This window comes from Lissotriton vulgaris, chromosome 10, assembly GCF_964263255.1.
Source record: "Lissotriton vulgaris chromosome 10, aLisVul1.2, whole genome shotgun sequence".
NCBI classification, from domain to species: Eukaryota; Metazoa; Chordata; class Amphibia; order Caudata; family Salamandridae; genus Lissotriton; species Lissotriton vulgaris.
In genome coordinates this window covers 851123964-851142489 of record NC_141698.1, presented here as the reverse complement: position 1 = coordinate 851142489, position 18526 = coordinate 851123964, and the positions used below count along the sequence as shown (strand labels likewise).

Sequence of the window (18526 nt, the reverse complement as noted above, 5' to 3'; positions counted from 1 at the left end):
TGATGGGGCCACCTTGCACTCTTCCTCTGAGCCCAAGAGCAACCCCAGTATGCGGCTGATGATTGTAACCTACAGAATGACGGTGGGCCAGTTTGGGCTCTTAAAGCATGTGGTGGGCCTCCCCCCACCTTGGTCTAGCGCACGGCATTCTGTTTTAACAGTACATAAAGAAAAATGTTCCACCTCATGAAATTAAAGAAATGTACAGAATCCAGTTCAGGTAAAGAAGCCAGTGAAAGAATTTAAAAAGAAGGTGTTATGGGTCTTTCACAGTCTCATCATTTTGGAACTGAAGCATTTTCAATATTATATACAACAAAGCCATAGTTGCTGCTTTTTAGGTCGAGAACTCCGTCGCACTGCTTAAGCAGTGGGCAGAGCTCTGAGATTTTATGTTTCTTAGTATAGGGGGCTTGAACCCGCCCCTCTTCTCCATTGGCTGGCCTCGTAAATGCTGGCCAGCCATTGGAGGAGAGGGGCGTCACTCCCTTTAAGCCCCGTCTTTTTCGGAATCAGGGTCGTGTTTTTTAGGTTCTTTCTATCTGTGACGTCATCCAACACTCACCAAAAAACACGCCCCTGATTCCGAAAATTTCGGAGCTTTGCAGCAGCCATTTCTTCCCGACCGTGTCCGGCCCTTGTTTTTTTCTTGTTTCTTGTTTCCTGGTTCGCGTGTCCTCTTTCCTTCCCTGCTATTACATGTGTTTGTGTTTTTCCCTGAATTACACTTGTTACAATCCTGACTCTATGGTGTATTTTAACTTTGAGATCTTTCAGTGTTTGTGGACGTCTGTGCAGGTTTATTGCATAGAAAAGAAACAGCCCTCTCTGCGGGACTCCATTTTGTGCCTCCTGTCCCCTGACACAGTGGACGCTGCCTGTCTCCGGCCACGCTCCCTCATCAGAATATTCAGAGTCCCTTTTGATGCAGGAAGTAAGCCCTCACTTCTGTCCGCCATTGTTGTGGACGCTCGCTTCTTTAATCTCTGGAAGCCTCCCTCGCACACTTGCTCACCTTCTTGTCAATGGATCCTAATTGGCATGGCAGGCTCTTTTGTCATGGATGTTGAGACGGCACACTTGTTTGCAGCCCCCTCCTCTACCCCCAGTGGTGGGACCTTTCTTAGGCTTGTACTGGCCCGGGGGGGGGGGGTGGGGGGGGGAGCACACTTCTCACCTTGTCTGACTTGATGGCAGATGCTAGGTGCTGGCGTGAGAGCAGACGTGCGCCCGCACACCTCCCGACAAGTATATAAGAGGAGGATGTCATATTAGGGTGTCAGCGGCTGTGCCCCCACAAAGCATTCACGGAATAGCGACTGGAATTTGGCCACGCGTCAGAATTGCACTGTGTAATCGTGTTTATTGCGAAATAGTGCATATGGGTAAGGGAGAGGATGTGGCCTTACGGCCAGAGCTGCCGACTTTGGAGCTTGGGAACCAGGTTGGAGCATCGGCGTCGGCTCAGCATCCTGTGATTCTGGGCAAATCACTTAATCGCCCCGTGCCTACCAAAAATGAATGTGTCCTTGTGTAACGTAACTGGTGCTCATGTAAAATAAATGGCATGAAATGCTCTCCCCAAAAACTTAAAGGTGTGCTATAGTGAATTATCTGTCCTGGAATGTTTTTTGGGGGCATGAATTATGTAGGGTCGGGCAATGTTTAAAAAAAAAAAACTTTCACTAAAGTCTATGGAAAAATGTGCTACTTCTTAAAAGTTACTAATATTTTTTTTTCCTTTGTCACATTTGCGTGAAAACCGTGACTTTTGCTACAAACTGTGTTGCCTTACTATCCTTATTTTAAATTATCAGAGTGGTTCCGTGTTAGATATACTTCCCAGAAAATAGCTTGTGGTCTCCACTTGCAGTTGCACATCCTCCGTGGGAAAATTCTGGAAACGGAAAATCGGCCATTTTGCTGCTTGACTGGGTTTTATTGGGTTAGAAATTAGCTCTCTATTCTATGAAAAGTATCTGACAACGCATGGAAAAACGTTGCACTGGCAAGACAAGCAAAGAATGTTTAGGTTGTGAGAACTGGTAACTCTGCTAAAGTAGTGTTTTCGCCTGAGTGTTTTAGAGTTTGCGCCATTTTTTATCGCTGTTATTTCGGTATGCCACTATTAGACGGGAGCTATTTTGGGTTAATGCTTAATGTAAAGTGTTCACCTAACTGCTGGCGGCCTTTGGTCCTTATGGCCTCCTCAAAGAGCGTTATGCTTTCCAGAGTATTTACCTTTAGGTGACTATATGTTTCTACCTTTGCAGTCGCATGCAGCTTCACGTGTTCTGAAGGCCACAGCATGCTGGTGCTGGAAGGAAACTATCGATCAAAATGGCAGCTATGTTGCAGTGTAGACAAATTTGAGTGTTTTGGGGTAGGGCCCAAGTCAGACGACGGCATCGGTTTAGGGAACTAGATTGAAGCAAAATATAGAGTTTTCTAAAAACACGAGTTAGACCATCTTTGCTGTGACATATCAGAAGTATGTTATTGCATTAAACGGAAATACCGTGGGAGAGGCTAGGCTTTGCAAAGGTATTTATGGTAATGAGGCCCTAAGGAACAGCTCTCGGCCTTCCAAAATGGCGCACATCTCGAAAGAGCCATCTAGTGTATGTTGTGGAGACGCTCACATTATCTTTATGCCTTAAAATATAAACTTAATCTTTTATTTACTTTTAAAAAAAGGGGCTCCGCTGAAGCCAGGTAAGGCTGGACAGAACGCGAGGGTACTAGTTTGAGAAGTGTTATAGGCAGTGTCTATAAAAAATATGATTTGAGGTGTTTTCGTAACAGACAGGTGCCAGCTTTCTCCTCCGTGTCTGCTAGCTGGGCCTTCCCAGGGAGGGACAGGTGCTGAGGTAATTCACACTGCATGCGACTGGGTTCTTTCACAGTTACAGCACACTTGGCACCTGGGCGGCAGTCCCGACCTGCCTGTGTTGCAGTATGGGCGACACCTTTGAGTGATGCTGTTCGGGATAGCCGCTTTCCCACAGGAGAGCCCTCAAACCCCCTCTTCCCACGGTGAGAGGATTATAGGGAGGAAACAATCACGTGATAATTAACCTGGCAAGTACCACCCACCCTAGCAGCACACACCATGAATGCATGATAACAGGAGTGGGAAACGAATGCTTGTATGTTTTTAGGGGGGAGAAATGTTTGAAAGGCTGCGACAATTTATGAGGTAACTACCGTTTGCGTTCCACAACCCACTGGAGCTGCATTATTTATTTGGAGGGATACATGGGCCCAACACTGCAAATTAAAAGGCCTTTTGGCATTTTTTATACTTATCTATGCTCAAACCGTTTGCTACAAGTAGGTTGTTTTAAGGCTTTGTCATGAGGAAGCCCCATACCCCCATTTTGGCCGCACCCGCAACACCACCCAAACTAGGCACCAATAGCACTTAAAAAGAAAAACTTGATTTATGATGGAGCATCTTTATTAAAAATTGGCAAACCACACTCGTGAAAAAACAGTCATAAAAATTCAAAGTGATAAAAGGCACGTGAGTAATGAAAGTGACCCGCTTTTTTGTGCCTCTGTGCCCTGCTTGTGATCAGGTTTGTGTGCCTCTGTGCCCCCCTTCCCCCTCGTTGCTTGTGCTTGCTCTCCTGCCCCCTCGTTGCTTGTTGTGCCTCTGTGCCCTGCTTGTGATCCGTTTTTTGTGCCTCTGTGCCCCCCTGCCCCCTTGTTGCTTGTGCTTGCTCTCCTGCCCCTGCCCCCTCGTTGCTTGTTGTGCCTCTGTGCCCTGCTTGTGATCCGGTTTTTGTGCCTCTGTGCCCCCTGCCCCCTCGTTGCTTGTGCTTGCTGCCCCCTCTTTGCTTGTGCTTGCTCTCCTGCCCATGCCCCCTCGTTGCTTGTTGTGCCTCTGTGCCCTGCTTATGATCCGGTTTTTGTGCCTCTGTGCCCTGCTTGTGATCCGGTTTTTGTGCCTCTGTGACCCCCTGCCCCCTCGTTGGTTGTGCTTGCTCTCCTGCCCCCTCATTGGTTGTGCTTGCTCCCCTGCCCCCTTGTTGTGCTTGCTTTCCTGCCCTCTGTTCCCTCGTTGTGAGCGTTTTTTCTGGCCTCTGTTCTCTGTGTGTGGGGCTCTGTGTGCGTGGGGCTCTGTGTGTGTGGGCTCTGTGTGTGTGGGGCTCTGTGTGTGTGGGGCTCTATGTGGGGTTCTGTGTGTGGGGCTCTGTGCATGGGGCTCTGTGTGTGGAGCTCTGTGTTTTGAGCTCTGTGTGTGGGGCTCTGTGTGTGTGGCTCTGTGTGTGTGTGGCTCTGTGTATGTATGTGGCTCTGTGTGTGTATGTGGCTCTTTGTGTGTGTGTGTGGCTGTGTGTGTGTGTGTGTTTGTGTGTGTGGCTCTGTGTGTGTGGCTCTGTGTGTGGCTCTGTGTGTGTGGCTCAGTGTCTGTGTGTGGCTCTGTGTGTGTGGGTGTGTATGTGGCTCTGTGTGTGTGTGGCTCTGTGTGTGTGTGTGGGTGGCTCTCTGTGTGTGTGTGGGTGCAAATACAATAGGTCTTGCATGTGTGAGAGGTTAAGCTATTGACATTGTAAATGACAATGCCATTTATTTATCTGTTTTCAAGACCAACACATAAATAAAAATGTCATTTACAATGCCAATAGCTCTAACTTTTGCAAAGGCGAGACCGTGTGTGGGTACGTGGCTCTGTGTGTGGGTGGGTGGCTCTGTGTGTGGGTGGGTGGCTGTGTGTGTGGGTGGCTGTGTGTGGGTGGCTGTGTGTGGGTGGCTCTGTGTGGGTGGCTCTGTGTGTGTGTGGGGGGGCCCTCTGTGTGTGTGGGGGGGGCTCTGTGTGTGTGTGTGTGGGGCTCTGTGTGTGTGTGTGTGTGTGTGTGTGTGTGTGTGTGTGTGTGGCTCTGTGTCCGTGAATACTCTCTACTACTCTCTAATGCTCACGTATTGCCATTGTAAATGACAATACCATTTATTTATGTTTTAAAAAAATGAGAAAAAAAGTCATGAGCAATGCCAATAGCTCTACCTTTAATAATGCCGAGACCATTGCATTGTAAATGCTTGTTTATTTTATGCAACTAACAACCATTGACAAAGCCAATAGTCCTGGCTTGTTGTAGGTGTGATTATATATCTGGATGCAATAACAGAAGTAGCAGGATACCAGTTGGGCAGCACAGGATGCTAACCACAGATTTGTAGCTACTGTGTTTTAAGCCACAACCTTAATTACATTGGACAGGCCATTTGGCGAGACCCCCAAGTTTTTTCAACCCACTTAAAGCCCTGGAAACAACACCATGTCACAGTTGCATCACGTCCTGGCACAATGCATCATGCAGGACTCATGAGTTCCAAAGTTTCAGATTGCCTATGTACAGTGGCATAGTGAACCCTCCCCCGCCCCAGCCTCGCTTTTGGAATAACAGCAAGGGTGAAGTTCTTGATGGGCCTCTTCTGTCTATAACTCTGCAGATAAAGGTTCAGCTCATAAATAATGTGAAAAGGTTGGTGAGTAATCTGAAAACATTGTTATCAGTAAATACATTCTCATTATCGAGTACTGTTGCAAATTATTTTCACAAATGTTATTGCAATTTACTTATCTGCTCCCATTTGTGTTAAGGGGTACGTTGCAGGTTTCAATGTCACCCCTGATCAGCTATGACATGTATTCACTAAAATGGCAGCAATAGCTGTAGTGGCATCACGCCACACTTAGCTCCACAACAGCTATGTATTTGCTGCCTGTCGCTGAGTAGAGGGACTAGAATGTAAAAAAATACATAAGACTTTTAACGCTCTGTTTATTTTCTGATCTTTTTCACTTAGACAAGGGATACTGAGTGCAGTGTGATGAGTGCCCAATGGATAACTAGGTTAATATCTCTTACCCTTGGTAATGCCAGATTGACACCCATCTGTGATATGGAGGTATCATCTATAATCAAGCTTGTGTGTTCAGTTTCTATCCTAATGTATGTTATTAGAGCAAATCTTATCAAACATGGGTTATGTTTCTTGCTAAATGACTACCCAAGCATTTCAAATTCAAAAATATTTGGTGGGAGTTGTCACAACGTACCAAATAATATATATTCAACATTCTTTGTGCTATAGAGATAGGATATGTGACAGCTTCCCCCAAACAGCTACCAAGCTGTTTACTATACTAAAATCTTATTCAGAAAATAACATAAAAGTATTGTGTGCAGGTACATGAAGCACGAACCGAGCAGTAACTAAATAAATGTGCTTTCACTGCATTATGTGCTGCCAATTTTCAAAACCTTCCTTTGGTGAAATATCTAAAATATTTTTTTAAGACTAGTTAGGTTGACACAACTGGGCCAGTGTGCTTGGAGTGTACGATTTGCCAGAGATTGTGATGTAAAAAAGAATCTGGTGCTTCACATTGCACCAGGTTTAATGGCCTAATGTGTATTAAAATAGAACATTTGTCATTCACTGTGCTAAAATTCCTAGAGAGACCCTAAATCGTGTTATGCCAAGAATAATGTTACTGACCCTGTGTGCTTTAAAATGCACTATTTTACACATGTAGTTTCAATGAATGGCTCAGTGATTTCTTTATACACTACATCGGAAATGCGAAGGGAGCCCCCCCACAAGTAATTTTGATTTGGCTCTTATGAGGTCTCTGTCTCCACTGATCCACGTGTTAGCAGCCCCCCCACACCCCCCAAAAAAAGTTTGATTGTAGTTGTGCCTCTGTACAGCGTTCCTAACTACCCAAGGTAGGTTACGCTGTACGAGTCCCTTAAGATACAACACAAACACAAAATTTGACATTACGGGGTGGCAGGGCTCAGAATGAAAAAAAAACAGCTTTATGATTATATGAGTATTCCTACTTACCACTGAATGTAACTCTTTTTCGTCCGTAATGTGCATTTTTGTAGTCCTTTCTTGTCATTCCAAAGTCCTCTGTTACTTTTTGAACTCCACTGCAGAACACGGTGTCTTTTATTTTCAAACAGATATCTTGAAAGGCCAATCCTAGGTAAACAAACACATCAGAGAGGACTGTAAGCACAGAGAGGAAAAGGGCAGGTACTTTAGCAACTAAATTTCACCCAAATGCCTTTTTGGCATAGAGTTTTACAGTTTAAAAACTAGAGCGACATGGTAAAATCCATGATTTTTTAAACAACGTTGAACGATATACTTCTGCCAGTTCCATTTTAAGAAGAAACCACAATTAGGCAGTTCCCATTTTAGAGGATGTAGCCGTACGGCTAGAGCGGTCGCCCTCGAAGCTGGGAACCGGGTTCGAATCTCGGCAACGACGCTCAACATCCTGTGATTCTGGGCACATCACTTAATCTCCCTGGGCCTAACACAATGAATGTGTCCTTCTATAATGAAACTGGTGGTGTGTAAAGAGCTCTAAGTTCGCGCTATATAAAACTAAAAAAAAAATTGTGTGGACGTATAATCTACCAAAGGCGGTCTAGTTTAATGTGACATGCTGTCAGCATTTTCAGCACTGAAATACATACCAATCATAATTTTTGGGGGAAAGGTTACATGTTAAGTCTTACTTCTGCCCAAAATGCTGTGCTTTATTGAGTGCCTTCATTGAGATGTTTAAGGAAAACAAAATAAAACATTTTACTTAACTGAAAGCCCCTCTAACGGCGAGAACAACTTCATTTTAGTTTTAAGAGGAAATGTTTTTACATTTTGTAACAAGCGAAATAAATGTCCAGTGAGAGAGCACGTATTTGTTTCTATTCGAGTCCTAATGTCTGCCATACCTTACCTCGTCATGAGTCTTCTCTGTAAATCAAATACAAGATCCGGACTCTTGCCTGGGAAGGCACACGGCCCATCTGTAGCTCCTTGTTCCCTTTTCACTGCTCTACTATGATCCAGTCACGTGGGTGTCTGACACTCACACACACACACAGCGCGCGGCACCACCATTGATGCCAAAGCCAGCCCGCTCCAGACAGGAAGAAGTTGTCACTTGAGTCACCTTTTGAAGTAGGTAACGTGGCTGCGCGAGCTCGATGGGGCTCATTGAAAGGCAGTCAGACCTGTAAGGCAACCCCGGGAGCTTTGCAGCAGGACAGGGCACATGATAAGGGAGACGAGTTTCACAACATCACGGGAACTGGTTCCAGGGTCAGCTGTAACAATTCAAATATTTGGTCTCCTTGTAGATCGGGGGTCAGGGCGGACATTTGGACTACGCCAATGTTTGTGTTAACCACTTCCATAATTTGAAGTGGAAAAACATATCCTCGCAGCAACGACATGTTAAGGTGTCACGTACTTACAGAGTATCTTTTGATTTTCTTTCGGAACCACCCATGACAAGACGTCTGAATCAGAAACTCGTTTAAGTAAAGTTTGGTAATACAACTTTAATGCCTTTCCGATGTACTTACTCACTAGCCACAAAACCGCTCCTGCTGTAGCCTGCTGAACAAGTTAAACACTCAAGATTCACTTTGAACAGATTTCAACATTGCCAGTTACTGTAAAATCAAGGACATTCCAAGCTTCTTCCAGGAAAAAGAATGCCACAGGGACACCTAGCGGAATTAATGAAAACTGTAGCTTAGTTGCCCAATGTCATCGCATAATAAGAAGAATTGTGAATAATAAAGGTATTAGCTGTTGCTGTTTGAAACAGTGTTTATTTTGTGAAAAAAACAAACAAAAAAGCAGACTTAAGTGCAAGTTCCTAAAAATGTTCATAGGATGCCACAGCTCATTTCCCTCATTCTCACCACCTAATGCCTACGGTGACCTTACCAGCTGCCTTCATGCACAATGCCCAAAGTTGCAGCGCAGCAGGACAGTGCAGTGAGCGAATCTTAAAAATAAGGCATTAGGGGGCGTGGCTTGGATGGCAAGGAGGCAGCAGACCTAAGTCCGGAGCTCCCGACTCCCCAAGTCAAAGAACGGCGAGCAGAAGAAGCAAATGCCAACGAGCACTTAAGGAAAACAGACGGAGAGGTGTATGAACGTAAGGGGCACCAACCACGGGCGACCATAACCAGCAGCATCCGCTGGGAAGGCAGATATAGCCAAGAAAGAAACGGGGAGACGAGAGAATACAAGCGCAAGATGGCGGCAAGCTCCTGAGAGAGGACCCGAGACCCGAGACCACAACAGACCGCAAACCTCCAAGTAAGAGCGACCCGGGCAGAGGCCGGAAATCGGCCGCGCGCTATTCTGTTCGAGTAGTAGCTCCCCCCCCCCAACCCTAAAAAGCCGCCTAACCAACACTAACCGAGAGCGCAGGGGGAAGAAGGGGGACAGCGCGAACAACCGGAGCAGCCATATTGGTCAGGTCTGAAGCTACGGCGGCCATCTTAGTGCAGGCGGGAGGAGCAATTCGCCGACCAACGCCGAGCAGCGCCAAAGCCACAGAGGGAAGCGCATAGAAGCAGACAACGCACCCCGACACCAGGCAAATCCCTAGAGACCGAACCAACACCAGTGCGGGCGCAGAAAAGAAGGGAGGACAGCCCGAAACCAGGGAAGGCCATATTGGTTAGGACGGAAGCGGTGGGCGGCCATCCTTGGCTCAGGCGGAAGGAGCGGAAGGAGCGGAATGCCGACCTGCGCGAAAGAGGCACAGAAATACGCGCACAGAGGCAGCCCCTGCGCCCCCCCATTGGCGGAAACGCTAAAAAGACCAGGCCAACAGCAACGCTAACGCAGGGGGGGAAAACAACGCAAACAACAGCGCGGAAGAGCCACAGCCACAGACAGAGACCACAGCCACAGACAGAGACGCGTCGCACCGGCACCAACAGGGATAACGCGCTGCACCAAGGGAACTCCGGAAGGTGGAATACAGAGCTAGCGAGACACGGCGAGCGAGGAGAGCCAAGAAGCCCACAAACCATCCGAGAGACTGTGCACAAGGGAGAAGCCACTACATCGTGGTAAGTGGTAAGCGACAGCCCAGAAACAAGCCCCACAGATAAGTTGGCGCCAACTGCAGCGGCCAGAACAGCGCACACCCTCCTACAAACAGAAGGCAAGGAATAGAAAGGGCGACACCGCAAGAGGCTGGCGGAGTCTAGGACCAAGACCAGAGTGGTCAAGTGGCCACCCCGATTCAGAGACTGTAATTTAACGACCGCGCCTATCCCAGGCAAGAAAGAGGACGGAAGACAAAAAAAGGGACTAACAAAACAACACCCAACAGAAGTGAGACCTCAAACACACCAGGTCAGAAGAGGTTTCGACGTAATGGCAGGGAAAGAAGGCACCCAAATTACAAATGCACAAAAGAAGAACAAAAACGACCTAACTGCATCACCCTCGAAAGAACGCGGAGATCAAGGCAGCGAAACAACCACTCTGGATACACTATTAAGGAAGATAACAGAGGGTAACGATCTAGCAAAAGCAACAAAAAAAATAGTGGACAACATCCAAATGGAACTAATAGCGATAAGAGCCGAGCAAAGCAAAGCCAATGGCAGAATAGACGAGGCGGAGAAAAGAATCAGCCAGCTAGAAGACCGCGCAAATATAACACACAAAGATCTTGGCTTAGTCATAAAGAGAACAACAGCTCTACAGAGATCCATGGCAGAGCAGGATGACAGAAGCCGCAAGGGGAACATAAGACTACTGGGCATACCCGAGGAAGAGGGCGACACCCCAGGAGCGTGCGCCCTGATGCTGGAGGCCATGATCCCTAAACTGACAGGTCTCACTTTCGACAAACCGCTCGAGCTCGTCAAAGCATATCGCATCCCAGCAAAGAAACAAACGAACAGCAACACCCCCAGACCAATCATATGCAAACCACTACGTGACAATCACACAGATGCAATATTCGCAGTGGCCAGAAAGGGCAAGCCAATGGTGATAAACGGAAAGAAGGTGACAATCACACAGGACTTCTCTAGGCTAACGGTGGAGGTGAGGAAAGGCTTCCTAGCCCAGCGGGATACCCTGCGGAAAAACAACATCACCTTCTCCTTCGCTGGCCCCTCAAAACTGAGAATCACAGACAGACATGGGAGCAAAACCTTCGAGGACCCCAACGAGCTACACAGGTACCTACGAGGCCCGTCCCCCGAAGAAATGGAGCACCAAAGCCCAGGAGCAAAAAGGAGAGCCTCCACAGATGGAGCAGAAGAAGAGGACATATGACAAGAGCAGGAGGCCCGCGTCTAAACACCCTTGAACCTTGATCTAAGACCCACTGAACTTTGAACTCAAGCGACCACATCTACCTCGAACATGCACACATAAGTCAACGTATCTACCTCAACGCCGGGAACGACACCTAAGAACCACTGAACTTTGAACTTTGAACTTTTGAACTCAAGGGACCATATCTACCTCTAACATGCACACATAAGCCAACGTATCTACCTCAGGAGCGACAAAAAACACCAGGCATATCCTTCTCTTGTTTCTGCAGGGGGCTGCACATGCCTACGTTCTCCACCCACACTCAAGGCGTGGCAATTAGCCCTCACACCGGCAAAAGAGAAAATGTCAGACTGGGGGGGGGGGGGGGGGGGGTGAGGACCCTTGCTGTCGCACACCCGTTTTTCTACAGGCGGGGGGAGGGGGGAGGGGCGGGCGGGGGAGGCCAGATGGGGCGGGAGGGACAGGTGGACATGAAGACTAACGAGATAACAGACATTTGTGCAACGTATAATTCCTTTTTCTTTCCTTGTTATACCCATTCCTTACTCTTATCCCATTCCCGCTTACTCAAACCCCGGGGGGGGGGGGGCACTCAGGTCCCACAACGGAACAAGGGCTGGCCTCTTGGAATCAGGTCAGGAAGAAGACAGAAACACAAGCGGATACAAAAAAACCCCATGACAGATCAAACAGCAGTCAGTCTAGCCACGAACCTAAAGGTGGTATCTATGAACGTTAAAGGCCTGAACCATCCAATCAAACGCAGGAAAATACTAGAACACCTGGCAAAACTCAAAGGGGACGTATACACGCTACAAGAGACCAAACTCTCAGAGGAGGAAGCTAAGCTACTCAAGGCAAGATGGATAGGAGACATCATATGCTCACCAGCAAAGGGGAAGAAACGAGGTGTTATAACTATCCTAAGCAAGAAAGCCAATCTCACCATCCAAAAGACAAACACGGATGATGACGGTCGCCTGTTGATAACGAGCGTCCAGAGAGGAAACGATCGAGTACACGTGGCGAACATTTATGAACCAAACTCGGAAGACAAAGAGTTCTGGCAAATGGTGGATAGCAAGCTCAGCGACCTACCGCAGGAGGACCTTCTGATCGCAGCAGGCGACATGAACAAGACGATGGACCAAGCTACGGATAGACACCCGAGCAGGCAAAGCCACAACTCCCCAAGCAGTAACACCCTCAAAGACCTATGCACAAAGCACCACCTAGCAGACCCATGGAGGCTACAACACCCTGCAGCGCGTGAATACACCTTCTACTCCCACCCGCACAACTCCTACAGCAGGATCGATTATATATTGATGTCCAACAACCACACACACCTAATCGACAACACGGAGATAGCCCCAATAACCATCTCTGATCACGCGCATATATCTCTCGCCCTGAATGGCAAACACAACGACAGCCTGACGAGAAGATGGAGACTGAACGACGACATCCTACAGAACAAAGAGAATGTGAAAGAAATAGAGGAGGCACTAAAGGACTACCTTGAGAACAACGACAACGGCGAGGTAGGGAAAAGCACCGTCTGGGACGCACTCAAAGCGACACTAAGAGGCAAACTGATAAACATCAAATCAAGAATGAACAGAAGCAGGAACAAGAAAATCTCAGAGATAGAAGGCGAAATAGCAGCACTGGAAAGAGGCCACTGCGCAAACATAACAGACAAAAACACACTTACCACGCTCACACAAACAAAATACGAACTGAACAGAATCCTGAGTGAACGAGCAGGTTCGTGGCTAACAAAATTCAAATCTGTGAATCTGTGCAGAGCCAACAAAGCAGGGAAACAGCTGGCGTCCTACCTCAAAGCGAAGCAAAGGCAACATACAATAGCAGCAATAACTGATAAAACTAACAAATCGCAAACAACAAACAAAGGAATACTAGAGGTCTTCAGACAGTTCTACCAAGAACTATACTCCGAGGATAAGAACCTGAGCAGAGACGGAGGCTGCGCTCTCCTAAAAGACATCAACCTGTCGGAACTCAAAGAGGAGGAGAGAACACCTCTAGAAGCAGACATAACGGAAGAAGAGATTGAAGCGGCAATCAGCCAACTGAAACGGAACAAAGTGCCAGGACCGGACGGATACTCCACTGTATTTTACAAAACGTTCTGCCAAAAAATAAAAAAAATACTATCGGAAACATATTCCGCCTGCATACACAACGGCGAGATGACGAACACCATGCGGGAGGCCAACATCACAATAATACCCAAGGAAGGGAAAGACCCTCAATACCCGCAAAACTACAGACCCATCTCGCTCATAAACGTCGACTGCAAAATCTATGCGAAAGTGCTGGCGAACAGATTGAACAGAGTCCTACCGAACATCATCCACAACTCACAAGTGGGGTACATCAAACACAGACTTTCGAAAGACAACACAAGGCTGCTATGCCACCTAATCAACCACACAACACAAAGCAATGAGCAAGCAGTCATGATAGCACTGGATGCGGAAAAGGCTTTCGACGGGGTCTCGTGGCCCTTCCTCAGGAACTGCATGGCAAAGTTCGGACTAGGGGAAAAATACATAGCAATGGTGATGGCCGTATACAACAAACCCAGAGCAAAAATAGTGGTGAATGGAAGCACATCTGAAACGCTCTTATTAGGAAGAGGAACTAGGCAAGGATGCCCGCTGTCACCAGGCCTCTTCCTACTGGCACTCGAACCACTACTAGCAAAAATAAGAGACAATGAGGGAATCACCGGTGTTAAGATCAGAGAGAAAACAGTGAAACTGGCAGCATACGCGGACGATATCCTCATCACAACCACAAACCCTTCAACGTCAATCACAGCACTCATGGACACAATAGGAGAGTACGCAGAGGCATCCGGGTACAAACTCAACAAGGACAAATCGGAATGCAAACCAATGAACATCCATACCACAAGATCAGTACTCGGAGACTCAGGCCTAGCCTGGCAAACAAAACCACTCAAGTACCTAGGGCTACAGTTTGGAAGAGACCTAACATCCACAATACAACACAACGAGGACTCATTGTTGAAAAAAGTAAAAGAACGACTAGAGCTGTGGTCGCCAAAATACATCAGCTGGTGGGGAAGGATAGAGACGATAAAAATGATGATAACACCTGCAATAAACTACACGCTAAACATGCTACCGATCCCAATGACAGAAAGCTTCCACAAAAAACTTGACAGCATGATTAACACCTTCCTATGGAGAAACAAGAGACCAAGAATCGGCCTACCCAAACTGAGACTAGCGAAAGAACTCGGAGGCCTCAACCTGGCAAACTTTAAAATCTACCAAACAGCATGCCTAGCGAAACAAGGGATGGCATGGATCGACGAAACACAACAGTATAAGCCAGTCTGGCTAGAGCTGGAGAAAGACCTCCTGGAAGGCCTGCACCCGGCAGCGATACTAACGGCAAATAAACACCCCCTAGGGTCGAACATAATACTGAAACACACCAGAGAAGCATTGATGAAAATAGACAGGCGAATGATACAGAAGCTGAGAGGAACAACATGGGAATCCATCTGGTTCAATACAAAAATAACATATCAAGGGGCAACAATGAACAATGACACATGGATCAAGAAGGGAGTCACACTCCCCAAACAGATAGAAACCAAGGGGAAACAGCTGACCTTTTCAAACATCCAACAACTATATGACCTCCCCAACAGAGAGCTATACACCTTTCTAAAGATCAGAACCGCTATAACTAGAGCTAACCTACACAGAGGGGAGCCAGGCATCGTCAAATATGTGGAGACACTAAACTCAGCAGGCCACCAAACTGCGAAGATCTATAAACTACTAAGCCCTACCACCCTGTCGCTAAACAAAAGAACGACAAAACTATGGGAGACACATCTAGGCAGACAGTTAAACGAAAAAGAACAGGCACAAATGTGGGGCGCAGCTACAAAAAACAAAATAACCCCACAGCTGGCGCAAACGAAATACTGGCTCCTCCACAGAGCCTACTGGGCTCCCTCCAGGCTCCATAAAGCTGGGATTGCAGAATCAAGTGACTGCTGTAACTGTCAGAAGGAGGAAGGCACCCTCGAACACCTCATCTTTGAATGCGTGAAAGTCAAGAGGCTCTGGGCCCAGATAAACGCTTTCATAAACGACATGCTCAAAACAGACCTAACAATCAACTATGCTAGCTTGGCGACAGGGCATTTAACAATGAACCTAAACAACAGAGAAGAGAGAGACCTACTGGACCTGTTGCTCACAGCGGCCCTAAAGATAATCCTAACGAACTGGAAGAACACGGCGAAAGCAAACTTCAAAACATGGATCAACTTGGTCACCTTCCTAAGAGGAGCAGACAACATCACAGGCAGTTTCTCGAAAGAACACACCGCCAAGGAGCTCATGTGGGAGCCACTCGACAAACACTTAAAGACAACACAATGACACCAAACCCCCCCTCTTTCTTTTTCTTTTTTCCCCTTCGACAAGCCAAGAAATGTAGATAACACAAATGCACTGTATACAACTGCCAATGTATATGCCACTTATATTTTTCAATAAAAAACTTTAAAATTAAAAAAAAAAAATAAGGCATTAGGGGTGCAGGGTGATTCTTCCCGTGCTCATATTTTGAAAAAAGTCCCAAATTTCACTTAAATTTGCTAGAGAAATAGAATAAATACTGCAGTAATAAGCATATTTCAATTACCATGCTACTGAGAAAAGGAGAAGTCTGCAATCAATTTAAAGAAAAACACACCAGTGCTGCCTACCACATGCCACCGAATGCAGTTAAAGTTTTATGTGGGTGAAAGAGGCGGGGTGTTCTCTAAAAGGGGCGTGGCTAAAGAAACTTCGTTAGCAATCTTTTCCAAGTGACGTGTAAGACCAGGGGCGGCTGGTGACATTCGAAAGTGGTGTGTTGTAAAACAATGGGCCTACTGCAATGTTGCGAACCAGCGGAGCGAGCGAGCGCGAACCACCTATGGGGGGTTCAGGGGTTCTCCCCGCCAAAATTTTGAAAAAAGAGTGGGCAAATGGTGCTTTTTCAAGCAAATTTGAGATAGCAGGAAGGTTAATAAAGCAATTGTGAATCTGTTCTAACAAAGACAGTGAATGGCTCAGCTCTGGTCGAGCTCTTCCTTTTATTTGTTAACTTGCCCACATATAGTGTCATACATTCCCAGTACCATCACTATCTTTTGTCTCCATCTTTTCACCTTTCTTGCCATCCATTCATCCATCTTTCTCTCCATCACCCATCCATCTTTTCATCTCTCCTTTTCTCCCGTCCTTCCTTCTATCTCTCCTTTTCTCTCAGATCTCTGCTCCGGACCTTGGACCTGCCTAGTTATGTTGTCAACTATGTAAAATAAACATTTTGAACCGGAGATCCGCTAGGACACGTCAACAAAGCGACTGCTCAAAATGCACAACATGCCAGACTGGGTGTCAAGTGAAGGTACAATTTAACACCCAAAATGCACAACATGCCAGACTGGGCGTGAAGTGTAGGTATAATTTGACACCTACGCAGCAGTTTCTTTTTGGGGGTCTGGGTAAGAATGGGTTTTTAAAGCTGTGGTGACCATTTTAAAAAGGGTTAAAGTTTTGACAGCAGCCATAAGTCTGCACTTCGTAAGTCTGGTCTTGTAGTTCACAGTGGCGAGTGCAGAAAGTGCGTGTAGGTCTATGCGTTATGACAATGCAGCGTAGAACCCAGCAAATCGTCATTAACAACCACTTTTCCAGACGCTTGAATAATATAAAAACAAATCTTTCTCATTTTCTTTTCATCCCACAAGCACAACTAAATAACACACTCCTTGCCAGGGAACTACAAGTATGCTGCATGCGATCTCTGTGTTTTGTGTGTCTGGCTAGGTTTTCATCTCAGGGATTCCCTTTATGGCGAAAGAAATCCATACACCCCACTCCCCAACCCTTGCTAATTTGCTGATCCCAGTACACGGGAATGGTTATGCGTCAGCTTCCTCCATCCTCCACCCCCAGCAAACACCCTCACACCCAGAGAAGAGCATGGGAAAATCACGTTTTAATCACTTATGCTTAGGGTAACAGTATTTTTCTATTCAGAGCTGTGTCTTTCATGTTTACCAGCGTAATCGCCGCACGCCAACCACTAAAACAGAAGGCCAACTCACACATGGTTACTGAAATCACAGTTCCGCGCACGCCCACTTCCCTAGACTGTCCTTATGTAGAAGTTGGCTTTCCTTTTATTATATTTTTCGACCCATCAGAAAACATTTTTTTTAACAAATCATCAACGCACCCCGAAGTCCTATAGCGACTTTGTTTATTGATTTTTAGTGGCTTGCTTTGAATGGACAACACCTTTTTTCGTTTAATATTCAGATTTATTTTCTATCCATTCCCAGACACCTGATTTCTGCCTATCCGAATACACCAGTGTCCCACAGGCTCGTATATTTTAGACCGCAGGACCAGCCCTGGCCACGCTTTTTATGTGTTGCAGGTGGACATTTTAAAACGCATTCCTGCCGTGTTAAGCCGCCTCCGTCCCCACAGCTAGAAGGGTCCGAATCCGTCTGTACATTTCTGTTACCAGGGAGGGACCTATCTGCGTGAACAGATTTGGATACATATCAGTATCACTAAGGACGAGGTCACTAGTAAACTACCGACGTGTGAGGGACTCTGCCCGTCCTTACTCGTCCTGCCTGGAATCCAGAAGCGTAGCTCTGTTAATAATGTCACGGTCGTGAATGTGAGGTTTCTCAGCAAGCCACAATGTTTACTCAATTAAAAAGAAGAGGGCAGGCAGGACGGTGGTAGTGGGCAGAGTCGGGTGTATACGTTGCCAGTTATTTTGAAAAGTAAGTCAGTCAGCATAGGGCCTGTAATGTTCGAGAAGCAGCCTGGGTACAGGCGAGTTGTCACGTACGCACTAGCGCGTCTACGCGGCCGTGAAACGTCACGGCCGCGCATGCTTTAAATAAAGAAAGGCGGGGCCACAGAGTTAGTCCGGACCACGCGGAGATCCAGAGCGTGTCCTGAGTCCTTGATTGCGCGCCCCGTCACCTGCGCAGCGCTGCAAGCTTAGGACTCGACAATGGCGACGAGGGTCTGAAGAACTCACGCGGTGCCGCGCGCCACACCTTGTCCTTGACGACGGCCCGGCATCCTGCACCCTTCCGGAGTGTAGAACTTCGCATTGCCTTCACCCACCATGACGTCCATTCCGCCCATCGAGCCCTTCTCGGTTGACGGTGCACCAGCAGCCCTTGCCCCGCGGTGGAAAGACTGGGTCGAAAGGCTACACTTCTACTTCGAGGGCGCCGGCACAGCCAGGGAGAGGCGCAGGGCGCTACTCTTGC

At 47.0% G+C, this 18526-nt stretch overlaps 1 protein-coding gene across 2 annotated transcripts in view; it reads right to left on the bottom strand.

The window, feature by feature from the left end:
* Positions 1–8067, bottom strand: part of STEAP1 (STEAP family member 1) — a 209920-nt gene extending 201853 nt beyond the window's left edge. Inside the window, exons 1-2 of one of the 2 annotated variants that reach the window (XM_086941787.1) lie at positions 7772–8067; positions 6865–7005 (exon numbers count right to left, since the gene is read on the bottom strand). In XM_086941787.1, coding sequence (XP_086797913.1) covers positions 6865–6900 — 36 coding nt within the window. In that variant the 5' untranslated portion in view covers positions 6901–7005; positions 7772–8067. Of the gene's footprint in view, positions 1–6864; positions 7006–7766 lie in introns of both variants that reach the window. The other variant, XM_086941788.1, reaches the window with a different exon arrangement.
* Between the last annotated feature and the right edge of the window lie 10459 nt (positions 8068–18526).